Here is a 14,168-nt window from a genome sequence, read left to right as displayed (position 1 = left end):
ATTTAGAATGATGTTGGCTGTGGGTTTGTTATATATGGCTTTAATTATGTTGAGGTATGTTCCCTCCAGTCCAATTCCCTCTAGGACTTTAACATAAATGCATGTTGAAAGGCCTTCTCTCCATCTATTTGAGATGATCATGTGTTTCTTGTCTTTGAGCCCATTCATATGATTTATGATGTTTATTGACTTATGTATATTGAACCATCCTTGCATCTCTGGAATAAAGCTGACTTGATCATGGTGGATGATCTTTTTGATGAGTGTTGTCATGTGGTTTGCAATTATTTTGTTGAGAAATTTGCATCTATGTTCATTAAAGATACGGGCCTATAGTTTTCTTTTTTGGTTGTATCTTTACCTGGCTTTGGTATTAGAGTGAAGAGTGATGCTAGTGTCATAGAAGGAATTTGGAAGTTCTCCCTCCATTTCTATCTTTTTGAATAAATTAAGTAGTTTGGATGTAGTTCTTTAAATGTCTGGTAGAATTCTGCTGTAAATCCATCTGGTCCTGGGGTTTTTTTTAGTCAGGAGGTTTGTGTTACTGTTTCAATTTCCTTATGTGTTATGGGTCTGTTTAAGCTGTTAATCTCTTCTTGGTTTAGTTTTGGTGGTTCCTATACCTTTAGATATCCATCCATTTCTTTTACTGTGTATGCTGAGAATTTTTTCCTCCTTTATTCCCATAGTTCTTTGTATAGCCCTCCTTCTTCCCTTCCCCTTTACTGCCCTTTTTGTGTATTTCTCCCTCAGCAGCACCTTTCTCCTACTATCCTTATCTCTCAGGATCCTTCTTTACCTTTACCTCCCTGGTTCCCTTCCGTAATCCTGGTTCCTTCAGATACATCAGGATATGCACTCACTCATAAGGATTCGGTGCTAGAATCCACAAATGAGGGAGAACATACATTTTTTTGTTTTTCTGAGTCTGTGTTACTTCACTGTTGAGACAGAGTCTTCCTGTAGTCCCAGCTGGCCTGGAATGCACAGAGATCCACCTGCCTTTGTCTCCTGAGTGCTGGGATTAGATTAAAGGTGTGCATAACCATGCCCAACTAGTGTTGTCCAACCTTTTGATACTGCGAAATGACCTTGCCGTCTTCAAATGCGTTGTGCCATATTCATAGCTATTCTAGAATGCAAGCAGCCTAGGGCTGTAGGTTAGACACAGTTATTAATTAAGCTTTCTGGGCCTCATTTTTCTTATCTGTAAAATGAGGCATGTTAAATGAGTATGAATTAATATATGTAAAACTCTTTATGTTTGGCCCTGCATAGTAGGAGCTCAATAAATGTTTTTGGGTTTTTGTAAAACACTGGGAGATTGAATTTGTTTTTATCTGTGTATGTATGCTTATGCTGTAGATCAAACCCAGGGACCCAGACACAGTAAGAAATGCTCCACCACTGAGCCATACCCCAGCCCTCAATGGATGTTATCTTTTTGGCAGTATTCTCTTAAACTTAATCCCTGTACTGATTAGTTTTTGTCAACTTGACATAAACAAAAGTCACCTGGGAAGAGAGAACCTTTACTGAAAAATTTCATGTCTATGAGGTATTTTCTTAAATGCTAGTTGATATAAGAAGCTTCACCCCACTGTAGGTGGTGCTATCCCTATAAAGGTAGGCCTGGGCTGTATAAGAAAGTTAGTTGAATAAACCAGTAAGCAACCTTCCTCCATGGTCTCTGCTTCAGTTCCTGCTTCCGGGTTTCTGCTTCTGCTTCCTTCAGTAATGGACTATAACTTGTAAAATGAAATAAACCTTTTCCTTCCCAAGTTGGTTTGGGTAGAACAATGCCTAAGTGAGTCTTTAGAGCACTGTGTATAACATAAGTGATGGCAAGACTGCATCCTTACGGATTCTTCTCTGTCAACCAGCTCCATGCATGGCAGTACAGTTGGCTCTTTCTCATTACATTTATGGTTGTAGTTAAGCAGCTTTCTGTTTTTCCTCTGGAAATGAACTGATCTTAGCTACTTTAATTTCTAAGGCATTTTAGGCCCCATAACACAGTGGACTTGTTTGAATAGTAAAAGCAAAAGCTAGCGACAGCCTATTTTCAATCTCCTATGTTGGTTTAGACATAATCCCCATATGTTTTCCCTGGGAATCAATGAGAGGACAGTGGGAATCTGAGCTCTAAATTTGCTGTTGAAAAGAGGTAATGAGTCAGTGGCCACAAAAAGTATTTAATTTTTTAAAAGATATTTTCCTATAGCTGGATTGTGTGGTTGTAACAAGTGATTAGAACTCTCCAATTGTGATTTTAGCCTGCAGCTTGAAATTGTGGCCCTCTTTGCAAGGAAAAGTGCTGTGCCTGTGATATGATTTATAAGCTCATTTTACAATTTTACTTTTCAGATCACCAGTCAGAATTTTGGAGGTCATAAACTCTCCAATGGTGGAGGTAAGCCATGGCTGCAGATGATAAAGTTGCTATCTTAACTGATGATGAAGAGGAACAGAAGAGAAAATATGTGCTTGCTGATCCATTCAATGGCATCTCCAGGGAACCAGAACCATCTTCCAATGAAACACCCTCCTCTACAGAAACTTCTGCTATCCCCGAGGAGGAAATAGACTGGATAGAGAAACATTGTGTGAAAATAAACAATGACCTTCTCATTTCCAAGGTTTTTTATTTTTTCTTTTATTCTGCCTATGGCTCTCTTTACCCACTTTTGCCTGTATATTATAAACAGCTGGGAATGTCCCCCAGCCAGAGTGGACTGCTGGTGGGTATTCGATACTTCATTGAATTCTGCAGTGCCCCCTTTTGGGGTGTAGTTGCAGATCGTTTCAAAAAAGGCAAAATTGTCCTTCTCTTTTCACTTTTGTGTTGGGTTTTATTCAACCTGGGCATCGGCTTTGTCAAACCTGCTACCTTGAGATGTGTACCAAAGATTCCCCCAACAGCTCGCCCCACCAATGTAAGTCACCCAGTAACGGTCCTGCCTGTGAATTCCTCTACTCTCTCTTTCTTTACCACACCACCAAAAATTCGAGAGAAAAGGAACCTGTTGTCATTGATGCCGCAAACAGGGCCCAATGTCTCAGACACTGATCTCTTGTCAACAGCTTTGGTCTTGACCAGTGAACCCATGCTGGAGCCCCAGACACCTAAAATTACTGACAGTGTTATAGACTTGATTTTGAATACAAGCACAGTGACCCTTGCTCCCACAGGAAATGTCACCAGGGAGACAACCACTGCTGTTGTCACCACCTCCAAACCTCTACCATCTGACCAAGTCAGCCTTGTTTATGATCAACAAGAAGTGGAGGCAATATTCTTGGTGATCTTGGTAGTGGTCATAATAGGAGAATTTTTCAGTGCCTCTTCAGTCACCATTGTGGACACAGTAACCCTCCAGTACCTGGGAAAACACCGAGACCGCTATGGGCTGCAGCGCATGTGGGGCTCACTGGGCTGGGGCCTAGCCATGCTGTCTGTGGGCATTGGCATCGACTACACCCACATAGAAGTGCTCATTGATGGGAAGGGCTGTAAGGCCCCTGAGTACAGGAACTACCAGATCGTCTTCATCGTCTTCGGCGTTCTCATGACCATGGCCTTGATTGTTGCCACTCAGTTCCGGTTCCGCTACAACCACTTCAAAAACAATGATAGTAAAGGGAAAGAGGTGGAGATCCCTCAGGTGGAAAGGAACAACTCCACAGAGTCCTCTGAGGATACCCCAACTGCCACAAGTCACTTACAGGCCTTCAACTTCTGGGACTTGATCAAGCTGCTCTGCAGTGTGCAGTATGGCTCGGTGCTGTTTGTGGCCTGGTTCATGGGTTTTGGATATGGCTTTGTCTTCACCTTTCTCTACTGGCATTTGGAAGACCTGAATGGAACTACAACCCTCTTTGGGGTCTGTTCAGTCTTGAGCCACGTGTCTGAACTCACAGCTTACTTTTTCAGTCACAAGCTTATTGAATTGATTGGCCACATCAGGTAAGAAAATGCTTACTATTACTGCTCCTCAGCAATTGAACCTTTTCTACTTTATAACTCCTTTCAGTATATTTAATGGCATTACGCTTTGTGTGGGACCCTAGGGTTGGGGTGGGGATGAAGCTTTCTGTTGCTTTTCCTCCTTCAAGTAGAAACAAAAGGAAGGTAGGCATGGACCTGGCTGGATTATCTAAGACAAACAAAAAAGAGGCTACACCCTCCCTTCCACCATGCAGAATAAATCTATAGGCTACTTAGCTATGGGCTAAGGGACTTACAATAAATGTTTCAGGTATGGAAACATCAACTTAGTGGACTGTGTTATTTCATGGACACTGAGGGGCCTGCCTGTGTGCAGCACTTATGAAAGAGGGTTTTAGTGGATGAAGGGGGTTGTCTTTCTCCAGCCTTCATTTATTCTCAGATTACTTCTATAGATAGAGCTGGAAAATGTGGTGTATAAAGAAGACCAGAGGCTGGGCATGTAGCTCAGTGATAGAGCACTGGTGAGCATGGCTTTGATCCTCAGCACTGATGGGAAAATAAAAAAGGAAAGAAAAGGAGAAAAGATGACTTATATTTAATAAAACTGTGATATAGTATAGCATAATCCCCTGATCCATGATATTACATGGAAGAAATTTGTATATAACTTCCCCTCCCTTAGTTACACTAATTTTTGCAGTTTCAATTGGCTTGAAGACATGGACAATTTAAAAATCTGCCTTTTACCTATAATTTCCTATTACTACCCTTTTAGTAAAAAAATTTGATAAATGTGTATTATTTCTGGTTGTGTAGTATTTCTTACTATTAATGTTTATGCAAAGCAGATTAGATGGTACCTTGCTCTTTATATTTCCCTGCTCTGAAATGTGGAGTCAGCTACACTTAGCTATTCTTACCTTGTAAAAAATGTATAATATAAAATATTAAGTTGACATCACTAAAAGCAATTACATGTGTTTGTGCATGTGCGATAATCTTCAAATCTGTTGTTGTTGCTATATAAAATGAAAGAGGAGAAATAGACAGTGGTAAGGTTTGGAAAACATTGATACTTATTCCTTTCAACTGCAGAAAACATTTTCTAATTTAAAGTTTAAATGAGATTCATGTTCCCCCAAAACAGTTGTGAGCATTTTTCCTTGTTTGGTTTGGTTTTGCTTTGGAAGACTGTGTCTTGTTCATTTACTTAAATCTTTGATCTTTCATTGTCACTAAAATCCAGGCACTGTGTGGATGGTTCCCAGACCACAAGTCCCTGGGGTTCAGTAATGGATCTGTTCTGAAAGGGACTTATAGTGGTAAGGATGAAACTGCCCTCCACCTTGGGCCAGCTGTGTTCATGTTCTCTGAGTCCAGTACATGGACCATGATGAACTGGTTTTCTGGAGCCTGTGTAGGAGTGTGTCTCACTGCTAAAAGTATCTCTTGAATCAGTGATTTATTCCCAAGAACATGTCTAGTTAAGTGGCAGCAGTGAGTGGAATTCCTAGACAGAATTATTTAATCCAGTCAATAGCATAAGTTGAAAATGGATTCAGTATAGAGATACATATATATGTTATATTTTAAAATAAGTTATATGAGCTTCTTTTTTCTTTTTTCATACTTCCTTTTTTATTTTTTGAAAATTTCACACATTAGCACTGTATCTACACAGTTTCTTTCCCTCCAACTCTTCCTGCATCCTTTACCACACTTCCTCTCAATTTTGTGGCCTTTTCTTTATTATTGTTGCATAAAAATGCAGGATCCATTTAGTGGTACATGCGTGTGTGTGTGTGTGTGTGTGTGTGTGTGTTTAGGGCTGACCATGTGGGATTGAATAACCTATCAGGAAATTCATCCCTGGAGATAACTAGTTCTCTCTCCCTCAGTAGCCATTGATTGCCTGTAGTTCTTCATCTAGCGGGTGGGACCTTGTGAAATTTCCCCTGTCTGCATTGGTCTGTCAACTAGTCTTGCCATTAGGCACATCTAGTTATCTGGTTTAGGCAACCATATTGCTGAGATTTCACAGGTGCAGCTTCCCTGTCCTATCTAGAAGACACTATCTAGCAGCAGGTGTCTTTTTCCTCTGACTTACAATTTTTTTCCATTCCCTCTTTCCCTATGCTCCTAAGCCTTAGGTATAGAGATTACACTGTAGATGTATCAATTGGGGCTGGTCACCCCATGGTCCCTTATTCTCTGCATTTTGACCAGTTGTGGAACCTTGTAATAGTCTCCATCTCTTACAAAAAGAAGCTTCTTTGATGAGTGGTGAAAGGATACTTGGCTGTGGATATAAAGATAAATATTTAGAATACAGTTAGAAATTCCATCAGTTTAAGAAAGTAAAGTGGCAGTAGGGGGCTGGAGAGATGGCTCAGCAGTTAAGAGCACTGGCTGCTCTTGCAAAGGACTAGGGTTGGATTCCCAGTACCCACATGGTAACTCCAGTTCCAGGGGCTCTGACACCCTCTTCTGGCCTCTTTAGGCAATGCATGACAGGAGTGTGTTTATATTGATGCAGGCAATACACTCATACATATAAAATAAAGATAATAAATACATTTAAAAAAAAAAGAAGTGGCAATAGTAGGTTCTCCTCTAGTGTTTATAGCCTCTCCAGTCATGGCAAGGTTTGTCTACATTTACAGCACCACTCAAGAACTTACCCCTTGTTGAGTGGGTCTTAAGTCCAATTAGATAGCTATTGATAACCCCCAAGTTATAAAGGTGCCACTGTTACACCCTTAGGGATATTTTCCTGGCCTGGTCATTGTTGTGGTTCACAGCTTTTCAGGTGGGTAAGCCTATTTATTGCTTTTCTCCCTCAGCAGTTTGCATAGCACTGTCTGATACCATGAGAATTCTAGGCTCTTTTTACATCTAGAAAAGGACAGCTCCCTTCTGCTTGTTTGAAATACATATTTTCTTTCTGGGTTTTTGTTTGCTTGTTTTTCAGAGCTGGGGATTGAACCTTGGGCCTCATGCATGTTAGGTAAGTGTTCTAGCACTGAGCTATATCCCCAGCCCTGAGATGTGTACTTTGATAACAAAATCCCAGTCAGCTGTCTCCTGTATCTGGTAATTACATGAGCTTACACTTGTACTTTTCCTTTCTAAGTATATTAGTTATTCGTTACTTGGAAAGCTACAGTTCATATAACCTTAATTTTCTGGTTTTATGTACAAAGAGCATCTCCTTCTTCATGTTTAATGATGTAGTAGAAGAAAAGTGGCTCCTGTAGTTTCAACATTGCTCTCCAATGCCTCAGTGAGTCCATCAATATGAGGTCATTCACCTCTTTGGCATTTTAATTCTGTCCGTTAAAACATATTAATTAGGGGCTGGGGTGGTAAAAGCACTTGCTGCCCACATTTGAACTCAATGAGTTCAAATTCTCAGAATCCAGAAATAAGCCAGACACAGCAGTGTAAGGGCCTGTGATTCCAGTACTGTGAAGGAGGGAAAAGAGAGGAGGGAAAAGCAGCCCTGGAAGCTTGCAGACAGCTAGCCTGGCAGATACAATATGAAAACAATGGAGACCCTATCTCCAACAAGGTGACAACCAGTGCCCATGGCTGTCCTCCAACCTCTACACACATGCCGTGGCACATGTGCACCTGCATTCACAAGCATGATTATGCACATACACACATATGCTTACACACACATCACTCACATATACACATATACACAAAACATATTGGATTATTGATTAAAATAGTCTGATAGGTAAAGTGAGATTAGGCCTGTACTTGTACTCACAAACGGGCTGTTTCTCTTGGTGACAGCCTTGGGAGCCCAGTCATTTGCTACTGTGTCGGCCTTTTTTACATGAATCCTGGGGATTAAACTCCAGTCCTCATGCTTGTGAGGCAAACATTTTACCAACTGATCTAGCTCCCCAGCTCCCTGCTTTCACAATTATTTGTTTTCAAAATGAAGAATTCATACAAGAAAACAGTTTTGAAAACAGTACAACCAGCTTTAAACCACTTAGTTGTTTAACAGTCCCACAATTTGGGCTCTGTGTTTCAAGGAATCATTTATTAGTCTAAAACACATACAAACACAGAGTAAATGATTTCTGATTGTAACCTTGCATTTTGTCCTTATCTGGAAAGTAACTTTGCAAGGCAAATAGGAAAATGCTGAATATTTGCACTTAAAAAAAGTCAATTTCTTTTTATTTGAAATCATAAGACTTTGGAATTTATAGTGAGTATATTTCTAATCCCATTTATGTAAGGATTATTAACTAGAGCTATAAATATATCTTAACAGTATATTTACCTTGATGAATATTTGAACAACCATTAGTAGGGTTGTAACCAAAGTAAATAATTCATAAATTTGCAAGCTATTATTACCCTGTGTTTCATCATCACCTATGCCATTCTATTTAAATCTATTTCCATTCTAAGGGACATATAGAAATCTATTCAATCAAACACTTTGCTCAGAAATTCTTATATTTAAGGTCAGTTCTGCCATGCAGTGCTATCTAGAGGGAGGAAAATGTTACCTATCGTTAACTAGGTGTTACTACTTAGTAATAGCTAAATATCCAATAGGCTGGCTATCATGAAAGATGATGATGCAGGCAACAAGAGGGTTATGAGGCTTTCTGTAGAGAACACTGCTGGAAGGCCCAGAACATTGTAGAAGGTGCAGGGCTGCAATTTGGCAGAGGACACAGGAAGGCACACACAGTGCATTATGCTCATTGGAGAAAGAACTGTAACAATCAAAGAGGAAGGTGTTCTACCTCCATGTATGAGAATTTCATTGTTTGCTCCGCATCCTTTCCTTTGTTTCTACCCACATCTTTGTGCCTTCTTTGCTCCTGTGCCTCTGACCTCCCCTTTGCCCAGTGTGGAAGAACACTGATTCTTGCAGGTATCTTCCTGGATCTGGTACCCTGTCTTCTGCTGGATTCCGCTAATGTATTGGCTCTCTACTAGCAGACTCACCAGGAAGGCTTTTACAGCTCTTCTATGAGGGATGGGCCTAGATAAATGACATCAGACTCCATGTGTGTGCCTTCCAGAGTCCCTGGAGGATTCCTGTGTGCAACCAAGGTTGCAAATTGCAGGGCTAATGCAGTGCACAGAGGAGAGGGAGACAGGTGAAGATCCAGGGCATTTCTCTCCCTTTCCAGTTCATGCACACCTTTGTTGACTGTTCCTCAGTCCTTCCAGGTGGCTGTTTCCCTGGCCTCTGATGGTTTCCAAACATGCATGTGCTGATTGGTACTCGGCTGGGGACTCAGAAACCTTCCACAGGTCTCTGAAACTTGTCTTTTTGTGAATTATTCTACTATGGTATGCTGAGCCCTTTTCAGCTCAGGGGATCTCTGTGTTCTCTCAGGCAGTCTCTATGAGCTTCTGTGTCTGACCTATGGATCCATTCACCCTGAAGGCCTGAGCTAGGCACTTTCCTCCCTTTCATCTGGCCATGTGGTGACTGCCTGCAGCAATCACACTTCTCAGACTTCTCCCTTTCTTTCCTTTACCTTTCAACCAAGTACTTGAATTCAAACAGATAAGTGCCTGTTTCCCGATTAAATGCAGACTCACAGCAGCCCTCATGGCCTAGGGAGAATGGTCATAATGAAGAAATAGCATGGAAATGGAATAATTCACTTCTTAAAAGACAAAACAATGGTGGCCCTTAAGCAACTTTTTCTCCCTTCTAATTTAGGGAGGATCAGTTATTTTTAAAAGTAAATAACTAATGTTTGTTATAAAATATAACTCAGCAGGTGAAAGTGCCTGCCACCAAGCCTGATGACCTGAGTTTAGTCTCTAGAACCCACCTGGTGGAAGTACAGCACTGATTCCCCACAAGTTCTCTTCTGACCCTATGCATGCACACTGTGGCTTGTGTACACCACCCCAGCCCCACCTAAAATAAATAAATGTTATAATATATCACAATAAAAGTTTTTAAAGGCTTAATTTTCACAGTACATTTGAAATTATGTTATATGTACTCTAGAAGAGAGCAGGTACTACTCTACAGTATTTAAAATAAAATCAGTGCATGTTTGTTCAATTTAGTTGAAGGATTACTCAGGCTGAGAGAATTCCAGATTAATAGGATGCAGGGAATGGGTACTAAATAGGCTGGAAAAGACAGGCTATTGAAGCCAGACCAATGCTTGGATGAACAATGTGTATTTTCTACGGAGGCAAGTGGGAGTCATAGCAAGATTCAAAGCAAGCAAGGCCTGTCAGTTTTCACATGGGATGACCACTGCCTTATGCAGTCTGCAAGGGAGGCTTGGAGCCTGGGAGCCTGCTGAGGAGAGGTGATACCTGCTTGAACTGCAGAAGTAGCAGTAGAAATTGAGAGGAGTGCTTTGGGAAGGAAGGTAGAGTCCCTGATGTGTCCAGCTAGGGTATGATAACTATGCAATATGTAATAGGAATTAAGAGATGTGGAATTGAGGAAGAGGCAGCATGTAATGTCCTGAATTTAGTGTTGGGGTTAACTTGAAGTTGGAATATTCTGCAAGGTATCTAGTAGACAGTTGACTATTGTAAGTTAGAAATGGGGTTTCAGATTTGGAACAGTTTAAACCATAAGCATAGATAAGATCACCAAGGAAATCTTCTAGGCTACAAAGAGCAGTGGGCTGTGGAAAATCAAGTACAGCTCTTGCCAAGATAACATTCCGTTTCTGACCTTATTGAAATGTCAGTCTATGACTTATGGCTTTAAGTTAGTGTCCCTCTGCTTGAAACCACTTATGTTACAATGATTGTGCTGTGCTATTTACTGTAGCTTGTTTCCACTTTGGGCTTCACGGGGAGTTGGCTTCCTAAGCATCCTCTAATACCATTGTCAGAGCAAGGCACTCTCATTAAGAGTTTATAAGTGGACCTAAGACATAAGCAGAGCAGAGAAAAAGTAGAAGCAGGAATAAAAGGAAGTGGGGGCAAAGAAAAAATTAGCTTCTGGTTTGGGAAGAGGAAGAGTTCCTCCTGCCTCATTTATGAAAGACTGCTTTACATAGCAGATACTAATAAGCATAGGCTCAGAGTCAGACTGCTAGGCTCAGGGCCTAGAACTGCCATTTAGACCCTTATGTTATTTGACAAGTTTTTTGTATACAGAGCTTTTTGTATCTCTGTTTTGCCATCTGTAAATAGGCATATGGTTAATGCCTTAAGAATTCCTTCTGAAGGCTAAATGAGATGGAACATGACCGCCTTTCATTGCAGTGACTGGTATATACTAGAGGATCAGCTCATTTTTAATCATTTCTTTGTCAATCTTCTGATGTATTATGTTTCTCATAACCACAAGGTTCTTTGAATCTAATAAAAATGCAAATGGCAATACAATCAATGATGTGCAGATCATTAAAGCTGCCAAGTCAAGGTGCTTGGGATATTCAGGATAACTAACATTCCTCAGAAACATCTTCAAATGGAGATTGTTTTTTCTTTTCCCAATTGGACATTATTGTTTTTCCTTTTTATGGTATCTATTTTGATAAATTAATGCTCACCTGCTAATCTGAAGTAGCTTTAGAGATAAAATAGTCCATGTCCCTATTTTAAGTCTTCTGTCCTTCAGGTTTGGAACTAGATCCCATCCCAGCTTCCATCTGCATCAGCTCCTTACCTATCTGGGCTGTCGTGGGCATGCTGCATGGGCTGAGCCTTAGTTTTATTCATCTGCAGATCTGGATGGCAGTAATTACAGAGGTATTAGAATTCATGAGCACCTATGTAAAGCTCTAAGTGTTCAATCAAGTTGAAAGCAAAGATAGAGGAAGCAGGTGAGGTGCCAGGTACTATTGTTATTCTATAATACTTGAGTGCAAGTTTTTAATTTTGTCTTTATTTATTATTGGGGATTACATGTGCCACAGCACATGTGTGGAGGTCAGAGAACAACTTTGTGGAGTTGGTTCTCTTCTTCCACTTTTACATGGGTTCTGAGGCTCAAGCTCAGATATTCAGGCTTGTGAGGCAAGGGCATTTACCTGTTGAGCCATTTTGCTGGCCCCAGAGTATAAGCTATTTTTAATTCATCAGTAGTAAATAGAATGTATGGTTTGTACATTTTGCATACAAAAAAGTAGAATCGAATATAGTCTAGGCACCTTTTTCTTTTCTTTTTGTATGTGTGTTTACAGGAGGCATGGGTGAATAGGAGAGGTCAGAGGTCAATCTACAGGGTCTCTCCTCCTACAGGGTCTCTCCTCTCCTCCAGGGATCAAACTTGGGTCATCAGACTTGGTGGCATACACCCCTATCCACTGAACCATCTTACGGTCTCTAGGCTCCTTTTTCTAAGATACTGTTCTTTAAAAAACAAAACTAAATGAAAACCATATTATATTCAATTTAAAGGAATTTGGGGACAGGAGTTCTGTTGATCTTTGACAACTGGTGCTCTTTAGAACCATGGAACATAGGGCTGGGGAGATTGCTCCGTGGGTAAATCACTTGCCACATAAGTGTGAGCACTTGAGTTCAGATCTCCAGAACCCACGTAAAGCCAGATGTGGTAGCACATGTCTGTAATCCAGGCTGTCATACATTGGGCTCAGGGGTAGAGAGAGGAAAATCCCTGGAAGCTCTTGGGCCAGCCAGCCTGGTGTATGCAGTGGGGAACAAGAGTCCCTATCTCAAGGTGAAAGTTGAGGACTGATACCCAAGGTCATCCTCTGACTCCCCATGTGCACAATGACATGCATGTGTGTGCACTCACACATATGAACATGCACATACTCACACACAGATAAATTTAAAAATATACCATGAATACAGAGCATGAGTAATGGTTTTTTAGTTCTCCCAAGCTTAGTACATAACTAGCACCATCCTAGATGCATAAAAGAGAAGATAATTCATTTTCTGTTGTGACCTTGTACATAAAATCTTATTCTTCTCTAGTACCTCTGTTTAGAAATTCCAGAGTCAGTTGTAAAGAGATAATAAATAAATAAATAAATAAATATTCCTTTTTTTCTTAGAAAAGTTACTTTAGGAACTTTTTGTAGTTCATAAGGAAAGAGTTATACCTCTTGCAAATGACTATGTGGACAAAGGAAGCTCAGGATCATAGAGCTGCTGTTGAAAATAGTCTTTTTTTAGGTGGTAATTTTTCAAAGGAGGTATTAGAGCATGTATTTAAAACACTGATATCAGAAAAAATACTATGCTACATCCCTCTTGCTCTGTCAAAGGGCATAAATTTTAATATTTGAAAAAATTTTTGGAAATTCAGCTAGACAGTCCCACCCACACAATAATGTTCTCCAAAGAAGTATTGCTTTTCCTACTAGTAAATGATCTTCTGAATTCTCCCATCCTGTAATATGGTTTCATTCCCTGAGACCCATCTGACATTAGCCTTGCCTGGTTGTATTTGAGTTATAATCATCACAGCAGAGTCCATTATCTTATCAAGCCAGATTGAGGCAGGGTGTCCCTCACTGCAGTTTGGGGGCCCTGTAGACCTCTCAACTCCTGGCAGAGACTTCTGTCCAATGAAAGGCAGACAGAAGCACTTTACTATGCTGAATCCTGTAGTTCCAAATATCATATTTCCCTGTAACTTCTTGTAAAGTGAGCCCAGTAGAAAGACAGCTCTAACTGGCAAAAATATAGCAGTAAAATCTGCCCAGGCAGCTCACTGGGATCTGACTGAAAGAAAATTATGTGGCAAAGTCAATGATGTTTCTAAAATTGAGAAAGATAGGGATGCATTCCATTTATAAAGGAGCTAATGAGTCACAGTGTGTGAACTAGAAATTCCAAGATGAACAACTATAGGAAATCTGTAGCAACTAGGACATTTATTGACACTGGATCTGCTCAGCCCAGCCCAGCCCAGTAAGGTACTGGCGGGAGTACAGGGGATCAGCACTTGATTCCTGGGATAAATACAGTTCCTGGCTCTTCAGCATTGATGTTCTGTCTTTAAAGCTGAGCTTCAGTATTAAGTGTCTAAAGAGACTATACTGATTCTAGTTTTAAATAAACCAGATTTTAGAAGGTATGGATTTGGAGACTCCCAGTACCTTACTGGCCTATGTGAGCCACTAAGAAAGAACATGAGCCTTTACCACATTGCTGAGAGACCCTGAATTTAACATAGTCCAGTGTTTCAGAAAAAAAGTTAAATAGACTCATTTTCATATTCTCTCTCTCTCTCTGTCTCTCTCCCTCTGTGTCTCTA

The 14,168-nt window shown here is 40.5% G+C and overlaps 1 protein-coding gene across 2 annotated transcripts in view; it reads left to right on the top strand.

The window, feature by feature from the left end:
* Positions 1 to 14,168, top strand: part of Mfsd6 (major facilitator superfamily domain containing 6) — a 109,795-nt gene that overhangs the window by 37,156 nt on the left and 58,471 nt on the right. For both annotated transcript variants that reach the window (XM_008835617.2, XM_008835618.3), the window contains exon 2: positions 2,368 to 3,967. In XM_008835617.2, the coding sequence (XP_008833839.1) occupies positions 2,421 to 3,967 (1,547 nt within the window). In that variant the 5' untranslated portion in view covers positions 2,368 to 2,420. The remainder of the gene's footprint in view (positions 1 to 2,367; positions 3,968 to 14,168) is intronic.

Source organism: Nannospalax galili, unplaced genomic scaffold (genome assembly GCF_000622305.1).
Source record: "Nannospalax galili isolate Female #2095 unplaced genomic scaffold, S.galili_v1.0 scaffold115, whole genome shotgun sequence".
NCBI lineage: Eukaryota > Metazoa > Chordata > Mammalia > Rodentia > Spalacidae > Nannospalax > Nannospalax galili.
Note: the sequence above shows the minus strand (reverse complement) of the source record. Positions and strands in the feature narration are given on the sequence as shown.